This window comes from Vespa velutina, chromosome 3 (genome assembly GCF_912470025.1).
Source record: "Vespa velutina chromosome 3, iVesVel2.1, whole genome shotgun sequence".
Taxonomy (NCBI): domain Eukaryota; kingdom Metazoa; phylum Arthropoda; class Insecta; order Hymenoptera; family Vespidae; genus Vespa; species Vespa velutina.
Window position 1 is genome coordinate 1,142,501 of NC_062190.1, and position 19,471 is coordinate 1,161,971.

Genomic DNA, 19,471 nt, shown 5'->3' on the forward strand with positions numbered 1-19,471 from the left:
TTAAAGATTCTTTTTTCTTTCTTTTTTTTTTTTTTGTTTTTTACTGTCGTTGAGACTTTTAAAATGGATCCTATAATGAAGAACGAGATACATAAAGAAAGAAAAAAAAGAGAGAGAGAGAGAAAGAGAAAGGCTTATTAAAGTTTTTCTAACTTTTTCTTACAGGGAAGGGACGGCTTTACCCGGCCTACAGTCTGAGTGGCAGCGAGGGTGAGGATAATTCCCCTAGTCTGCGTGGTCGCGGCTCGGCCTATCCTCAAAATAATCATCAGACCACCCAGTCACATCTCAATCACTATAACGCTAGTCAGCATAAGCAACGTGCTTACCAGCAGCAGCAGCAACAGCAGCAACAACAGCAGCAACAACAGCAACAGCAACAGCAACAACAGCAACAGCATCCCCTCTATCATATGCCCGGCAGTGGTGCCGGACTCAGCGACACACCGACATCGGGCAACGCTTCCGACGAAACTCTCACCGACAGCGATCTGATCACCGTTGCCCGTGACTCCGCCCTCCTCGTTCATAACGGTGAGTGAAACGCGCCATAGCATACTTCCCAAAACGATATGGATCGTGTATAATATACGCGATAACACGATACTCGATGCATGTCAATCATCAAATCGTTTAAACGAAAATGTTTTCGAAATATATTTTTTACTTGGAAAATATCTCCTATATCTGAAACGGTTATTATTATTATTATTATTATCATGGGAATTATCTATTTTGTTCTCGAATACCATTGAAATTAATTTATCTTCTTTCAGTTTCAATCTTTTTATTTAATAATTTACTACGTTGTAAATCTTCCTTTCGAAATGCGTCATCGTATTCTATCTCTATTTTTCATCTAAATTACATGAATTATACACGGTCTTCTGACTCCTTCTTTGTCTACGAATTTGTCATTGAAAGCCAAAAGGTTTCCATTAAGTTTATTGCTCTTTCAGAAAACTAAAATGCCCCGATATTTTTCCCGACCTCGTACTCAAATACATACATACATACATACGTCAGTTATATTTTACTTGTTTTGCTTTTTTTGAAATTATTTAAAATAATCTCAATGCTCAATAATCTAAAATTTGGATTCATCTACTATTCGATTTAAGATCAAAGAAGACAGTTCATTCTATAGATAAATTTATCACTTTTTAAATTTGACTTCTGTCTGTTTGTGTTTTATTATCAAAAAAAAAGAAAAAAAAAAAAAATCGAAAAACAATTGGAATGAATGAAAATCTTATTTACAAGAATTAGTTTCGATATTAAACAATTTTCATACTCAATTGTTCGGATCTAATGCTTATCTAATATGCCATAGAATTGATTCTGTCTCATTTAAAAAATATCCTCTCTTCCATCAAAATAAAAATCGTATTTATGGCAAATGAATGATTAATTTAAGGAAAGAAAAAAAAATAAAGAAACCACAATAATTATATCAGCCAATCAATTTGAACAATGATATTATCTTTTTCTATCTAACCAATTTCTTTTCTTAATACGTTTAATTATTAAATTAATTAAAACAATAATCTTTATATACTTTCTTTTCTTTTCAAATTTTTCTTTTTTCTTTTTTTCATAATACGTCACTTAATATAAAAATAAACGTACATATATAAAGGTATAAACGAATTAGAGGATAATATCGAACGATAAAGGAAAAAAGTGATATTTTTCCGTCAATAATTCTCAAAGTTCAAGTAGGTTGGATCGCGACAGAGTCAGTCATTCGCAATAACGCGAAATCGTGTCTCTACATTACTCAAACATGATAGATGGGCCACACTGCGATGAGGTGTGAGGCTACACGCGGGGGTTTGCCTACGACGGGAGGAAGGGTGTATATGGATGTGGAGAAGGGAAGGAAGCAAAAGGGAGAGGGTGGGTTATCGGCACGCTGGCTTGTCAGAAATGACGTATCGCTTTCGAGCTAGGTATATATGTACATAGGCCGCTTGCGTAGCTTTGCCTCTATGCCTCTACTATGTTCTAGACTATCCTCTACCACCTTCCTTGGACACACCGCACCTGGAAACCTTCCTAGTTTCCGACAAGTCACCCGAACACTTGCGCGTGAAAGGCATATATCATGGAACGTTGGTTCGTCCTATGAGATCGCTAAATTAAGAGTCATACGTTTGATGCTTTCAGCAATACTATATCTCCTATGTTGATTTAGAATCGTAAACTCATCAGACATAATTCATAAAGAGATCTATTTATTTTCTACTTATAACCTTGATTTGATTTATTTGTACACCCTAACGAAATTATATTTTTAAGATAAACATTATTTATAATAAACGTAATAAACGTATTTCAGACTATATATTGTTGTTAACAAAAAAAAAAAAAAAAAAAAAAAAAAGAAAAAAAAAAGGAAAGATATTTTCCTTAATTTTTTTCTTTTTTCTTTTTATCTTACAAAATAGACATTCTCTGTTAACATTGTGATAAAGGTCGAATGAAAAATCTATGGCTCCGAGGGTCTCGTAACAAAAACGATTTCATTTTCTTGAATGGGGAAACACTTTACGGTGCTTTCCACAGAACATGTCGTCCATTATCACAGAGGAATCTTATAAATATGGAAGAAGCAAAGATCCTTACGGAATTGTTGTCGGTGACTAAACGAAAAATATCAGAGTGATTCTTTCGTGCTAAGGTAAGCTTCTATTCAGCTCGTATAGCTTTTTCATGGACCACAAGGGATACTTGGAAAAGTTCATAATCGCTATCATCATTGCCAGGATCTCATTCTATCCACCTAACGCATTAGTACTTTAGCTGAATCAGAATGACTATTCACGAATTGGCAAATGCACGAGAACTAAAGGGGAAAAATGACGAAAAAGAATCCAGAACGAATTTCAATCTCGAGCATGACGACAACATTGAGATGACGTACGTACGTACGTACGTACGTTCGTTCCTTCTTTAAAAGCACGACGATGTCCTTATTTCTTATATATACAACGTCATCCATCATCGTACGCGCCTAGATTCTGCTTCCTATTCTTCCACGAGCAAATAATTCTAACCTCACCCCTTGGCATCCCTCGTGTGTCACGGACGACACATCCTGAACGCATAATACTCGAGGTCGATTCAAGCTCATCTCCACTCCCCTCCCTCTCAATCTCTGTCTCTGCTTCTCCCTCCCTCCCTCCTTCTATTCCTTCTCTCTCTCTCTCTCTCTCTCTCACTCGCTCACTCACTCACTCACTCACTCTCCCCCGTTGTACGCATAAACGCGCAATTACGTGCTATACGGATTAGCATGACAGTGGGAATCATCGTGTCATCCGGAGGGCACATTAGGCGATTGCATTAACGCTGCACGCAGCCTGCGCTTCTATGGATTAATATCAGCGTCTTCGATCACAACGACAGCGCTTGGACGTTGTTTCCCTCGAAGACAAAATACTACTCTTCTGATGAGGATGTCTACTATCATGATTTATCAAGGTGAAAGATCGATTTATTTTTATTTATCTGATACGATGAAATAATAACAACGGGCACATTGATTCTGATTCTTTTCATATCTTTATTTACATTATCGTACGTAAGAATTGGGATATAGGTGTGTTTATAAACATTGACAAATTATTATCCTTCTCACGCAAGCGTGACGAATTTTACAGAGTTATAAGTAGGGGCTCTTTAATGAGTCGGAAGTAATCCTACTGGGGTATTCATTCGAATTATTAGAAAGATTTTTTTTCTTTGGCTCGATCATAGTTCCGGTTAGGGAATGAATTCATCGCGAAATTCTCCTTGCTAGATCTAATATAACGTCATTGAACGATCTTCGAAGCTACCGGAATCCTCTCAATCAAGCTAACATCAACCGAGAAATCATAGGAGCTTTATCACGGACAAGAATGATCTCTCTCTCTCTCTCTCTCTCTCTCCATCTCTGTATCTCTTTCTTTCTCTGACTATCTCTCCCCTTACTATCTTTCTCCCTCTTACTGATTCTCTCCGTTCTTTTTTACGAGTTATCTCGTCGTGGATAATTAATCTCACTCCCTGTATATTGCTTTCTTCTTACGGAACATTAGTTTCATGTGTATATCTCTCGTAAGTCTCCCTCTCCTTCTTCTTCTTCTTATTTCCTTTTACTTCTTCTTCTTCTTACTTCTAATCTTTCCACCTTCATATCTCGTAACGTCTTCCTGAGAATAATCTCTCCATGTCACTTGATCGACCGATCGTTTCTTGTAAATCTTGAGCGTAATTTCGAGAGAGAGAGAGAGAGAGAGAGAGAGAGAGAGAGAGAGAGATAGAGAGATAGAAGGCACGAAGGCGAAATATTCTACGTGCTGCACATGAAAGAGAAAGAGAAAGAGAGAGAGTGAGTAGAGATATAGGAGAAAAATCGATAAACCCTCGGTTACGTCGTCTACATCATACTTGCGTCATCGTCGCCTAGTCTGTGATCTTCTCTCCGGTCTTTCCCATGCGTTCCGTTTCGCGCCCAATTTGCGGCCCATCATCGCTACGGAAGAAGCAATTTCTAACTTAAATGAAACTCCCTCTCGTTCGTTCCTACCTTCGTTCGTTCATTCGTACCACCCTCTCTCGCGAGTATGAGGATCGACAGGATAAGAGAAAGACGAGGGGAGAGGGAAAGAGAGAGAGAGAGAGAGAGAGACAGAGAGAGAGAGAGAGAGAGAGAGTGAGTGTGAGTGTGAGAATGAGAGAGAAAGAGATAGAGAGAGGAGGAGGAAGAGAGAGAGAGAGAGAGAGAGAAAAGTAGATAGAGGTGCCAGGAAAGAGAAGGCACGCTTCTCACAATTCTGTCGAGACAGCCTCAGGCAAGGAAGCGGACTGCCTTGAAACCGTCAAGCACGCAACGTATTCACGTTTCATGAGTTTACAATACCTACTAGAACTTTGTATCAAAGGAAACGACGACTTTTTAATGACGCGTCCTACGTCGAAAAGTAAAAAAATGTTAAGATCCAATTAAATTATCATGATTTATTTCCTTCCAAAAAATATTTCCAATAATGATACTATATAATTTTCAATGATCGAGCTATTTCTATTGCGTCGCATCTATAAATTGAAATCAATTCAATTATATTATTTCAAATCTATTCAAATAATCTTTTTAAATTGAATAAAGGTAGATTGAAAATTTTCAAACGTGTTAATGAAAATAAATTATAACGTTTCACTTTATTCATCGTGAGTTCATCGACGGGGATAGAAATGAAAGAATGAAAGGCAAAAAAAAAAAAAAATATAATAAATAAATAGTAAAAGATTTCTGCTTTCTTATTGATTTAGGTTAATGGCAATATGTTCTGACAATAATAATAAAGCCGAAGGAGAGCCGACAAAGAAGATCGTCGGCATTACTGTTTGGAAGTTTGCGAGATTGCTTGGTAACCTCTCTGTCTCTTTCTCTCCCTCCCTATCTATCTATCTCTATCTCTCTCTTTCTCTATCTATCTATCTATCTATCTATCTATCTATCTATCTATCTCTCTCTTTCCCGATATGGGCAAGATAGGAGCGCGGAGAACTTCGATAATCTTCTCCAGCGTGCCGGTGAACCAAGTTTGGCAATCAATGCGAAGTAACAGTTTAATTAAATACGTAACCCTTCGCCGACACAGCGCTTACTTGAAGACAGACTAATCTCACTCGCAGCATCACTGTCTCCATAGAAGACTCTCATGGATTTGTTCTATCGGAGCCTTCTTCGAGATAAACTCCGCGAGACTCCTCTTCTTTCTTTCTATTTTCATTATCTTTTTTCTTCTTTTCTTTTTTACTTCCTCCTTTTTTTTCTCGAACCCTTCTTCTCTCTTCTTTCTTCTTATTTCCTTTCTCTTTCTTCTCCTTTTCTTTTTTACTCCTTGTTTTTTCCCCCCCTTCTTCTCTCTTCTTTCTTCTTATTTCCATTCTATTTCTTCTTCTTCTTCTTCTTCTTCTTCTTCTTCTTCTTCTTTTTCTTCTTCTACTTCTACTTCTACTTCTTTATCTTTTTTTCTTTCTCTTTCTTTCTTTCTTTAGCTCTTATTTAATTTCAACAACCTATTCAAGATAAGTAACTTTTTTTTCTCGAACATCTTTGATAAATAATAACTACGATTCCAACCAACTGCTCTACTTCACGTTTTATCATATTTTATTCACTTTTTCTTTTTTTTTTTTTTTCTTTTCTTTTCTTTTTTTTCTTCTTTTTTTTTGCCCCTCGTCTTCGCCTCCGTTTTCCTCCGAGGTAAGCAACTTTTCAGGGACGTAAAACTCGTCGCATTAAAAAGCGTAAAATCCATCGATTTTTCCTCTCTCTCTCCCCCCTCCCCTCCCCTCCCCCCCTATCAATGGCTATCGATAAATATCCTTCCTTCTCATTTACGATAGGCAACAAACGTTAATGCCGACGTTTACGTTACGATTTACGACTCCTTCGTTTTCTTTTTAACTCCATCACACTTTTCGATTAAGACCTTCTCTCTCTCTCTCTCTCTCTCTCTCTTTCTCTCTTTCGTTCTCGGTCTCTTTTTCTCTCTATCCCTGTCTCTCTTTCTTACGAACGATCGACGCATAACAATTTAGTCATTACGACGTGTCGCAAATATAAAAGCTCTCTATCATTCTATTCATATTTCGACATTATAGATACAATGATAGATTAATATAAATGATTAGTATTCAACCGAGATAGTTAAATCGATTGGATAACGTATAAACAACTCCATCAGTTGATAATCTAAACGACGATTTACATAATATATTAAATTAAATCATTCTATCAAAATGTTTGAAACTTATCGGATATATATATATATATATATATATATATATATATATAAGTTCTATTTTAATGACTGTTAATCAACTCGATAATTTTTAATCTTTCTTTTTCTTTTTCTACTTTTTTTTTTTTTTCCTTTGTTTTTATCAAATCTCACACAATCTCACGTTCGATCTTCATTTCGGTCCTATTTTAATTTTCCCCTTTCTAAGCCTGATCTTATCTCGTAATATTTATGTATATTCGCTCGATTAACAAAAGGTAAGAAAATATAGAAGTTTGTTTCGTATGTCCAATGGCAATGCCGACAAAAATATTTCAACTGAAGGGTCATGTCCGGAGTTGCCCCTATTTTCATCCGTCCTCTTTTCTCTTCTCTTTCTTTCCCTCTGCTTCCCTCTTTTCCTCTCTCTCTCTCTCTCTCTCTCTCTCTCTCTCTCTCTCTCTCTCTCTCCCTCCCTCTCTTATCCTTATTTCTTCTTTGTCTCTCAAACACTATCTTCTTTTCTCTTTCCTCGTTTCTCTCTTACTGTCTCTTTATCTCTCCTTTCACTTTCTCTTTTTTCTCGACATTTTCCTACACGGACCTCTGACTTCTTTCCGATTTCCTTCCAGTTCCGTTACGTACAGTTCCTGGCGCTACGAGCAAGTTTTATACTCGAGGGACGTCCCTTACGCCTGATTTCGATTCTCGAAACTTTGCCTCTTCGTATTACCATCTCTCTCTCTTTCTCTCTCTCTCTGTTTCTCTCTCTCTGTTTCTCTTTTTCTTTTTCAGCCATCGCCTTACACATTTCTGCCTATCCTCTTTCTTTTTCCCCTTCGTGGACTTAAGCGAGGCTCCTCCTTCTCTACCACTTGTTTACGAATTACCAGTCTCATTTCCATCCCCTTCCTCGTGTCGTTTTGCTTTCGATTGGAACATCGTATCGAATTGAAACGAACTTTTCTTATATACGTGGTATATGGATCGCGACATACGACGAGCGAATATTCGAAAGAATTTCTAATGAGAACCAATAGAAACCCATAGAAACTTGTATATCTTCTATATTGTATTAAATAAAATAAAGTAAAAGGCTTGATCGATTTTCACAGGATATCTATCGAAAGGGAAGAATGACTAAAGAAAATTACGCTAACGATATCGGTCGTGTCCTTTCATTGCCGAACAAAACCGATGATCGAATTTTGAACGGAACGACCCGAATCCCTTTTAATATCGAACTAAGTGGGAAATGATGTTCCCTTTCTCGTTCTCTTTCCTTTTCTTTTTCTTTCTTTGTCTCTCTTACACTCTCTCCTTCTCTATTTCTATCTATCTATCTATCTATCTCTGTTTCTCTTCTATCGAGAATGGCCCAGGAGAGACAGAGAAAGAGAGTGAGAGCTTCTTCTCGAAGGCTTCGCCGCGTTATCACACCTAAGCTCGAACTTATACATTATTCAAGGAAAAGAGCAGAAGGAACACTCGAGGGCCGTGATGATAGGAGGAGGAGGAGGAAGAGGAGGAGAGATGTGGAAAGGTGGGGGAAAAAGCGGGCCTATTAGCATGAAACCAAATTACTTTTTCGCGATAACGTCATTCGTATAATTTCCCACTCTGAACGTTAGAAGCTTTTTTTCCAATTCTCTCTCTCTCTCTCTCTCTCTCTTCTTCTATCTTTTTTCCTTCTTTTTATATCTTTTTTTTCTTTTTTTCTTTCTTCTCTCTCTCTCTCTCTCTCTCTCTCTCTCTCTCTCTCTCTTTCTCTCTATCATTCCTTTTTCATTATCACGAAGCACAAGATTTCGTATCGTATACGATAATATTCGTATCGTTAATGATTTCTTAGAGATAAAAAAAAAAAAAAAAGTTAGGATGGATCGATCGTTCGAAACTCCTTCGAGGAGGAAGATCTCTTCGAAAATAAAGGAGCTGAAAAAAAAAAAAGGTGTACGCTAGGGGATATAATCGAAAAAGCAGACCGATGCGACTAAGGAGAAGAGAAGATGACGAACGAGATGTTTTCCGTCGAGAGAACGCGCTTTCGAAGTTTGCTTCGTCGCTTTCAGTAAGCAAGAGTCCTCCTAACTCGAACGGTACGTTAAAGATGTCTATCTCTTTCTCTCTCTTTCAGATGCACATACAAACATACTCTTCGTGCAAACGTTAAACGGGCAGGCGGGTGGTTCGTTAGGCGTCCAGCTATCTTTTTATTTTCTTCCCTGGTCCTTCGGGCAATGGGACCATCTTCGAACGTAGAAACGACGAGAGGAGAGTTCGACAAACAGAGAAGACGAAGTCGTTGACCAAAGTATTTCAACGACGAGAAAGAAAGAGAAAGATAGATAGATAGATGGATCAAGAGAGAGAGAGAGAGAGAGAGAGGGAGAGAGAGATACAGAAAGACGGATGAATCGTTAAAGATACGAGAAAGTTGAAAAGAGCAAAGAAAGGAGACAAAATCAATGGACAGTCGACACACGCGATGGAATGTAATTTGTTGTCCATGGAAGACAATCGAAAGGTAGTATCAGCCATGATCGAAGGAAGCCTACTAAGAGAGAGAGAGAGAGAGAGAGAGAGAGAGAGAGAAGAAAGTCTAGGAATGAGTCAGTCTTATCAATCCTTCGTAGAAGTAACCTGAACCGACTGATCAGGGATAGGCACAGAAGGATAAGACGAGTTCAACTAGGAAGGAAGAAAGGAAAGAAGGAAGGAAGAAAGAAAGGAAGGTAGGATAACGTAGGAAAGGAAGGACTCGTCTCCGTGGTCGGGGAAACAATTTCAATCGTTCCCACCGTTGCTTTGATGTTTTCTGAGGATACCTACGCATTCCTCACTCGGAGGAGGAGCTTCTCCGAGCCATGCACTCGCAATTCGTTTGACGACAGAAACTTCTGTCCCCTTGCTTTCTCTGTATTTCTCTCTCTCTCTCTCTCTCTCTCTCTCTCTCTCTCTTTCTCCCACACTCTCTCTTTCAGTTTCCTTTCTCATCTTCGGTTCTCCCAAAGAACATTCGTACGTGAGCGCACGTACACGGAACGAGTTTCTTTATCTCTTCTCGTTGAGGACGACGTAGCTTCTCGCAGCTTCTCGAATTCCATCTCTCTCTTGGTCTCTCTCTCTCTCTCTCGTTCTCTATCTCACTCTTCCTCTCTTTGACTTCTCCTAGCTGGTTCTTGGCGGATGCCCGTCGCTTCTTCGTTTCAGATTCGATCGCGTCTCAAGGGTCGAGCAAATAGCCAAGGCCTCGGGATTTCTCAGTCTTCGACATTCTAACATACTCTCGTCGAAATCCACGTTCGTTTGACGTCGACATCATACCGAACGATTCTTTGGTGACCATACAAATATTCATTTACTTTAATTTTCATTACGAACATTTAACTCTTCGATTATGTCGACGTATGAAAAATTTAATTTTAAATAAATAAATATATATATATATATACATACATATAATTATTTAGAATAAATTCTATCAATCGTTTAGAATCGATAAGATATGGAAAAAAATAAAAAAGTTCTGATAATGTTCTTTCTCTTATGAATTTGAATTGATAATGTTAGGAATGTGAGAGTGTGTTGTTCTTCGTTCAACGTTTGTGATACTTTACAATCTATATTTTTACTTACGTTTCTTTTCAAATGTTTATCAATCGTTCATCTTTTAACAGACTTTTATTATAAAATTGTACGAGAAATTTTACGATTATCTTTCAAGATAAATAATAAAGAAAAATACAAGTTCTATGAAGATAGAAAAAGATATAAGAAAAGAGAAGTAAGGACGGTTCTTACATTAAACGAACGGATAAAGATATCAATGCTATGCTGATTACAATGCGGTACCACGACAAAAGCCGACCTACGTGAAGTACTCTCTTGTACTCTCGTAATCCGCGTTTATTACGCGCGAGCCAAGACCGAAAGTCCAATTTGCATACCGCGAGAAAACGCGTCGGAGTACGGAAAGAAGAGGGAAAAAGAGAAAGAAATACAAGAATGGATGCGATTTGCAAGGGCGACGTGGGTGGAAATGAGGCTAATAGAGGACCAACCCAAATGAAAGAGAGAAAGAGAAAATTTCGTTACGAGAACCGACTATCGTGAGTCGAGTTACCTTCAGGAGTAAAGTCAGAGAAAAATCGGAAATAGAAATAAACCGACTCGCGTTACCTGAATGAAAGAAAGAAAGAAAGAAAGAAAGAAAGAAAAAAAGAAAGAAAAAAAAGCTCTTACGTATCTTTACGATCGTTATATAAAAATAAAGGAAAACAAATTCAATAGATAAACATGAAAGAGATAGAGATAGATAGATAAATAGAGAGAGTGAGAGAGGGGGGAGGATGAGAGAGGGTGGGAGAGGGTGGGAGAGGGAGAGTGAAAGAAATGAAATTATTCATTCAAACTCTCACAGAGAGCTGTACTGATATCCTGCAACGAGCAGGAAGAGAAATGAGCGTGATAGTAATTCATGGCTCGGCATAGTGACAGTGATATAAATAGTGAATACTAGAGCGAGTTTTCTCTCTCTTCCACTGGCAGACGTATATCGATAGTACCATAGTACACGCGGATGCAGTAGACGTGGCTTACGCACCTGTGTGTTCTGCGGCACGATTCCGTTGAAATTAAACCGAGAGTCCATCGTTTCCCTCTTTCGGTCGGGACGTTGCCATAAACTTCGCGAGTTTATTGTTTCCCGCGTGCGGAGTAATTTAAAGGACCCACCCCTTGCAGACCGAACCCCTCAGGGCCGTAACTGTTTTGGGGATGAAACGATATTTCCTTTCGAATTCGAAAGAGAATATAGAGAGACGTATGTCAGAAGAATGGAAGGAAAATTGTTTTTCTTCTTTTTTTTCTTTTCTTTTCTTTTCTTTCTCTTTTTTTTTTTTTTTTTTTTTTTTTTTTTTTTTTTTGTTTGGTTTTTCTTCTTACTCCATTTTTATCCAGTAAACAGTCAAAAGACTGTGCGATGTAATACAATGAAAAAGAATAATAATGATCGTTGAACGAACGATCTATCGTTCAAATATAAATCCACAAGAATAGCCATTAATTTAATGTAAGGAATCGCGCATGGGCCACCCGCCTTGATCATTTTAATTCCTAAGCTCTTCGACGGTGATATTTCATCCGTATGAGACATAGGCCAACGATTTAGGCCTTAGGCAGTAGTAGTTATTAGTATAACCCTATCCTCCTTTCGTTCCCTCCCATCTCTGTGCATCTCCTCGCAGTATCCAACCTTCTTTCTATCCTTACGTTTCTTATTGCCCTCTCTCTCCCTCTCCTTCTCTCCCTCTCCTTCTCTCTCTCTCTCTCTCTCTCTCTCTCTCTTTATTTCTCTTCTGTTATTTGTTCGATCTTTCGCGAGACGCCCACACGCGTTTCTCCAACGAGGAAGATCGCTATCGTTATTCTCGAGTTAACGATTTGAAAACATCCGTGGTGATCATCGAAAGGGCTTCACTAATGATCGAATATCTCGACGAAAGAAAGAAAGAACGGATAAATAATATTTACGATGTTGCAAAGGCTATGGCCATAGGCTGCTGTTAAAAGTAAAAAAAAAATAAAAAAAAAAAAAGAAAGAAAAATAGAAACAAAATAAATAAATGAAAGAAAAAGGGTAACAAAAAAAGGGAAGAAGCGGAGGAAGAATGGGACGTAGAAGGGATCGGGGATGGGGATGGGAATGGGGATGGGGATGGGGGCTTGGGAGGGAGGCAAAGAAGGCAACGTGCAAGAAGCCGAGTTTCTAGGCGAAGTGTATACGAGTTCGAAACAACTAAAGGAGTACGTGCAACCTCTCGCAGGTTTCCGATCAGCCCTGGGCTTCGTCGTGCTAAAGCAACTGTAATAAATTAGAAAGCATGGGTGGCCTTTTAGGTATCGGTGAACGTTCGATTCTCTCAACATAGAGTCTTATAAAAGGGCCGACCTTTGCTCTCTATTCTAAATCTTAAATCTTTCGTTTTGTATCAAATAATTGTATTTTATTTTCCATTCGACGAAGAAGAAGGAGAAATGATAAAGAATTTGTCAGTATGGAAATTTTGATACGTAATTAAAAAATTGAATCAAATCATCAAGTCATCGTAAGCTTCATATAAATAAATTGATTTAAATATTATTGATATATCTCTGTGGTGTAGGTTGAAGTTATTTAGAAAAAAAAAAAAAAAAAAAGAAAAAGAGAAGAGAAAAAATTTATTTTCATTTCAAGGACACAACTCTTACTTTCATACAAATCGATCGAAAATTACTTTCCTCTAATCTCTTGTATATCTCGTTGGAAATCTGCTACCGCAATTCATTCTTATTGCTTTACGACATGCAAATCCTTGCGCATTCTATTAGTCTATCCACTCTCGATCCTTTCACCGGCTCGCATGCCATTCTACGTGGTTACTTTCATTCTCGTTGATACCTTCCCTCTCCGTCGTATCGATCATACTAACCGATATACACACACATATATAAACATACATAAACTATCACCTAAATGCTTCATGTATTTATTTCTATCTTATTCAACTTCTTCTATTCATAATCAAAAATTATATATTCTAGATACGTAAACACATACTATCGTCATTGATTATAGTACTAAAGAATTTATACGTCGTTTAATATCATTATTTGAAAATCTCTTGGATAATTTAATTATGAAATAGATTTAAATAATATATAACACATCACACTTCCTAGCTGTTTAACATTGTATAATATAGTATTTGTGTATAAGGTGAATGGTTAAATGTATAAATCATGAATTCGCCTTCTTATATAAAATCTTACATTAAGATTCTGAGATTTATTATATCGTGCGTTAAAAGTCACGTTCATATCAAAAAAAAAAAAAAAAAAAAAAAAAAAACAAAAAAGTAGATGAAATGTAACGATAGAAGATTAATCAGAGGATATATAAAATGGATGAAATTTCAAGAGAAATTTTATCGAAAGGGGAATTGATCGTACGGAAGTATTAAAAAAGGATATAAGATTATTATTTAAGAAGGTGAACGATAAAACAAAATAATGAAAGGAGAAATCTTTGAAACTGATAAAGATGTAAACGTTTGAAATTGCTAGTTTTGTGAGTTCCCGTCTCTCGACTCTTCTTTTCTCATCCTACCTCCCACCCTCCCCCTCAAGCTATTTCAAATCCTCTATCAAGCTCTCTATTTCTCTTATTCCGTCTGTTGTCTTTCTCCTTCTCTACTCTAGCTTGTTGCGGATATAAACGGAGGCGTTGACTATAAAATAATGAAAATTTATGATCCCCAGTCGGTACGTTCAGGCGAATGGAACGCAAAGGGTACGCAATTTGTAGAGCTTTCAGGAAGCTTTGCCACCCCCTCTTCCCCCAACCCCAACCCATAACCTTCTCCATCTCCTCTATTCTCTGATGAAAACGACGAAGCAACGGTGACAATTACCAGGAGCCTTCTCGTCCTTCGTTCCGTCTTCCTTTTCTCTTTTAACGTGCATCGTCTTTTCTTAAATCTCTCTTTCTCACTCTCTCTCTCTCTTTCTCTTCTGTTCTCGTTTCTACATTTACTTTCTTTCTTTCTCTCACTCTCTCTCTCTCTCTCTCTCTCTCTCTGTCACTCTCTCTCCATGTACTTACCTCAGCAGACCTCCGTTACAGGTATTTCCGTTTTATCACCGTAAATGGATAGACACCTTGATGTACTTTGCTGCTCGTTTACACCAAGGCAGCTTCTAAAAAGCAAAGCTTACAATGTACCATTTACGTAATCCCGTTTTTGCATCCAATTTAACGGAATTTACTGCAATCGTATTTACGTTATATGAAATAATCGAAATTGTGACGAACAGTAGAAAGTTCGAACAGTGAACTTACGCTCGTGAGGGCGAATATTCTTCGAGGAATAAACGAATATACATATATATATATATATATATATATATACACACGTACACACGAGTCCGTACACACACACACACATGAGTGTATATATATATATATACATAGGTACATATAATATACGTGCGTATGTACACAGACGCTTGAATGCACATACAAAGGCGAGAGTACAGTAGATTTTTAAAACGGATTTTTGAATATACGAGAGTGGGCAAGTTTGCAATGGGCGATACGACGGCGTGCAATAAGAGATAGAGAGCTTGCACCAATCGAACGAGTGCCACGAGCTTTCTATATTCCGTTCGTATCTACCGTGAATAGTTTATATTCGCCCATGGAATAAGGAATAAGCGGTTTGTTCGCACGTGAGTGCTTCCAATACGACGGCATGCGTGGATTTGAATACAAAGCAAAATCGGCAAACGTTCAACATGGGGGCACGTAAAAAGGTAATCGATATAAATAAAGAAGGATTTAAAGTTACCGAATATGTATATATGTATGTATGTACATGTATGTATGCATGTATGTATGCATATGTGTGTGTGTGTGTGTGTGTGTGTGTATGTGTATCTGTACGAGCACATTTGTATGTGCTCTTGAAGCTTTCTATACTTGTTAATATTCATCGTTGTATCGTACGATTTAATGAGAGATTCACGATTTTCGCTTGGATAATACTTTCTATCTTTTACCATCTAATTAATTAATTCTTTTTCTTTCCTTGTTAATACTAACAAACGTTGAAGATAATGAAATGGATATTTTTAGTATGATACAAGTTCTATCGTTTGTATTAGATATAATGTTATATAAGCGAAATGAAAATGTCCTCGCAAGACACGCACGTAGAAATGTTCGTTCGTTTCAATCTCGAAAGCTCTTCTATTCACCAATGAAATTTCTCTTGGACTCGAATGCGTCCTTGATATCCGTTTTGATCCGTTGATTTTCACAAATGACGTTGAAACTCGCGCGTGAAATAAATCGGACGAACATTTTCCTTATCGAAAATGAAAATAATAGGATCATATCGTGGCACTCCTTTTTTTTTTTTTCCTCTTCTCTCCTTCTTCTCTTTTTTTCTTTTTTATTTATTTATTTATTTATTTTTTTTTTCTTTTTTTTTTTGAATTAAACTGAGAGATGAGAGGAAAAAGAAGAAAAAAAAGAAACATAGAAATGATATATTTCCCATCCAATCAACTTTCGTCGGCTAGCTTTTTATCTCCATTCATATTTTTATTATTAAACGCGTGATAATAATACTTATATTTATTATATGTAATAAATGAGATAACGAGAGAAAGTGAGTTAGAGAGAGAGAGAGAGAGAGAGAGTGAGAGAGAGAGAGAGAGATAAACTCTCATATCCATCATTGACAGCAAGAGGAAAAGAGCGAAGCTCCGTTAAACCGCGCACCCGTTCGCCTATTGGCTCGTTTTAATTTGTACGTTCCGCGTCATGGACCTCGGCGATAATTACATGATCGCTGTCACATGTCCAGGATATTAAAACAGTTACGTTTAATTAAAGGCCGACGAATTACCGATTCTCGATACACGCGGTACTGGATCGTTTTCTCTCGGACCATCTCTCTCTCTCTCTCTCTCTCTCTCCCTCCAACTAATGCCCATTTTCACTAGTTCCTCTCCATTTTCCGAAAAAGTTCAACTCCCTCATTTTTTTCATTCCAATGTCGCTCTACCATTTATCACTCCGGTCCGAAATTAAAATTTTTTTTTTAACGACATAGCTCACGATAATCATCATCATGTCGACTTACGCTCACACGCATACTTATCTACCTGAAATATCTGCAATATCGTTTAATTTATTGAGAGAGTATAATAATAATTTGACGTTTTTCGAGATTACCAGGATAGTCGGTAGTTGATTCGTCGTATATTTCTCAACGTTGATTTTAAACGTACGCGCTCTTCGCAAACTCAAAATTCTCCGTTTGGTCGAATTGGTTGGTCGAATATATATATATATCTCTCTCTCTCTCTCTCTCTCTCTCTCGACGCGCGCGCACCGACATAAATTTTCACTCAGCGGAACGCCGTACCTAAACCTCCCCCCTCCTCCCACCTTCACCCCGCCCGCAATGAAATATTGAATATCACGCAATTTGCAACGCGAACGGCCGAGGAACGTAATTCAAATGGTTTTATTAAATCGCAGCGTACTTGATTAATGTCAATCACTCGTAATATAATCGAGAACGCGCACGGAATCGTCGCGCTCGATTCGTTAGTACGGTTATTAATGCATTTCTCGTAGCTCGTGTAAATGCAAAGGGGAAACAATGTTTCTTCGTTATATTAAATAACTCGTGATATTTAGAAAATGGACCGTAAGAAAGAAAGATAGAAAAAGGTTAAGAGGAAATGGACGGGAGCAGGAGTGGGGGTGGTGGTGGGGAGTGAAGGAGTAAAGGTGAAGGATGGTAAGGGTAAAAGGGATGCATAAAGAAATTTTTTCTTAGATATAATTTGATCGAAAGTATCCATAGAATCTGTCGTTTGCGTCGTTCATATAAAAAATAAATTAATTACACGGTTATTGAAATTAAAATTTGACAGGCCATGACAAATTTTGGAACATTTGAGATACGAAATGATGAATAGTCCGAATGATTATACAAGAATGGAATGTTTCTTGTTCGAAGAACATCGTATTCTTTGGTATGTTTGTCCTTTTTAAACATACATATAAACGTGCTACTTTTAAAAGTCTTTTAAGATATTCATTATACAAAAGAATCATTCGTTTCGTGTTCATATGTTTTATATGTATTAACGTTAGAATAAGACGAAAAGGGTTCAGAGCTGTACCGGTTTCTCTACGATTAAATACATGTTCAAACGATGAGGAAAGGGCCTTTATAGCGTTTGTTCGTTGATCTCCGAGGATAAATTGGGTCGGCTGAAATCTACATTTATACATCGTGGGCAAGATAAATGAATCCTCGTTAGGACGAGCACGATGAACCCTCGTTTGCATGATTTCGTGGCTCTCGATCAAAGTGAAACTTCCCGACTTCTCGATGTCGAGCTCGGATATATATATATATATATATATATATATATATATATATATATATATATATACATATGTATGCATATGTATATGTATTGAAGCATTCGAGTCTGAACTTGCCTGATCAGGCGAGTTAGAACGAACTAAGCTCTCTTTGTCCTTGTTTAAAGTTGTAAAGAGCTGTAAAGGTGAGAATCCACATAGATAATGAACAAACACACGTTTGATACTTCCTCTTATTTGCACTTATTTACATAAGATTGTCGAAAATTTACAATCCAAAAAGAAACAAATAAGTTTACTCCTTAATTATGTTACACCCATGTAGTTGTAAGAAATTATTCCTCATTTGTTTTGAATTATTTTAGACGATACGTTTCATTAAGAAGAATTTTAATGCTTATATACGTCTTTGGATAATAAGAAACTTTCGAATTCACTTATATATTCAAACGAGAAACTATATCTTGCGTGGTCAAAGATAAAGAGCAAGAGAGAAAGAGAGAGAGAGAGAAAGAGAGAGAGAGAAAGAGAGAAATGTTTTTTTTTTCTTGTAATATATTTTATAAGTTTAACTCAAATTTTTTCAAATCTACATTTACTTTTTCACTTTTCTTTCTTCCCGTTCTCTTTAATCTGTTTATTTATGAAATTGAATGCAATTAATCAATATTCATGAAATCATAAATATTATACACTTAAATTAAACTCTACTTTGAACATTTTCACGCTTCAATCCTTTTCTTCGCTGATGTTGTCGTTGGTTAAATTTTTTCAATGCTTTAAAGCCATAAAACATATATACATATATATTTATATATACACACAATATGTAACGAAAATTATACTTTCACAGAATCATGTTTTCTGAATTTCATTGATACTTTGAACTAGAAGAGAAATTCATACTTAAAAGGTTCTTTCATCTAATTTGAAGAAAAGAAAGAAAGAAAAAAAAAAAAAATAATCGATTTCCTCATTACACTTTTTATTATATTGTTTTTAAATATAAAATAAACGATAAAGAAAATTTATCTATTAGGAAATAAAAAGATAATAATAATAATGGAATTATATTGAATAAAAAAACTATTCTACCTATTAGATATCTTTTTTTTATTTATTCCATTTGTTATATCGAAAGAAATTATAAATCCAATACGATATACACCTGTACGTAATTTTCTCTCTTGAAAAAGTGATTAAATTAATACGACAATAACAATGATTATATATATTAATGGGGATAAAAATGATCATGATTAAAAAGAGAGAAAGAGAGAGAGAGAGAGAGAGAGAGAGAGAAAGAAGATGAAGAACTTTGCTTTCGTTTTGCACGCGATTCGATCATCGATACTCAACTAATTCCATAACTATAGTTTAGAAAGTAGCTATATAATTGCTACAGGACTAATGAATACTAAACTGTATATTGGATGTATTGGAAAAAAAAAAAGTATGAAATCTTTTCTGTCATCGAAGTCACACATTCATGAATCGATGATGATATGCCATTTGAGGCACGCACGAATTCACTCACGCGAACGCATACAAACACTTTGCAATGTATGTACGCATATATATATATACATATATATGTATATATCTTGTACGATACGTAGTGCGGAAATGCAACGTTAATTAACGAAGAGTCTCCCTACGTGGTGCGAGAAAGTCCTGTTCTTATACCCTACAACCGGAACCGGATGTTTCAGTCGTCTTTTGTGTGCGCGCGCGCGCG

General features: G+C 36.7%; 1 protein-coding gene across 4 annotated transcripts in view; it reads left to right on the top strand.

Moving 5' to 3' along the window:
* Window positions 1-19,471, top strand: part of LOC124947902 (uncharacterized N-acetyltransferase DDB_G0290199-like) — a 457,589-nt gene that overhangs the window by 312,053 nt on the left and 126,065 nt on the right. For 2 of the 4 annotated variants that reach the window (XM_047490690.1, XM_047490692.1), the window contains exon 3: window positions 166-534. In XM_047490690.1, the coding sequence (XP_047346646.1) occupies window positions 166-534 (369 nt within the window). Of the gene's footprint in view, window positions 1-165; window positions 535-959; window positions 2,268-19,471 lie in introns of those variants that run through there. The other 2 variants (XR_007100540.1, XM_047490691.1) reach the window with 2 other exon arrangements.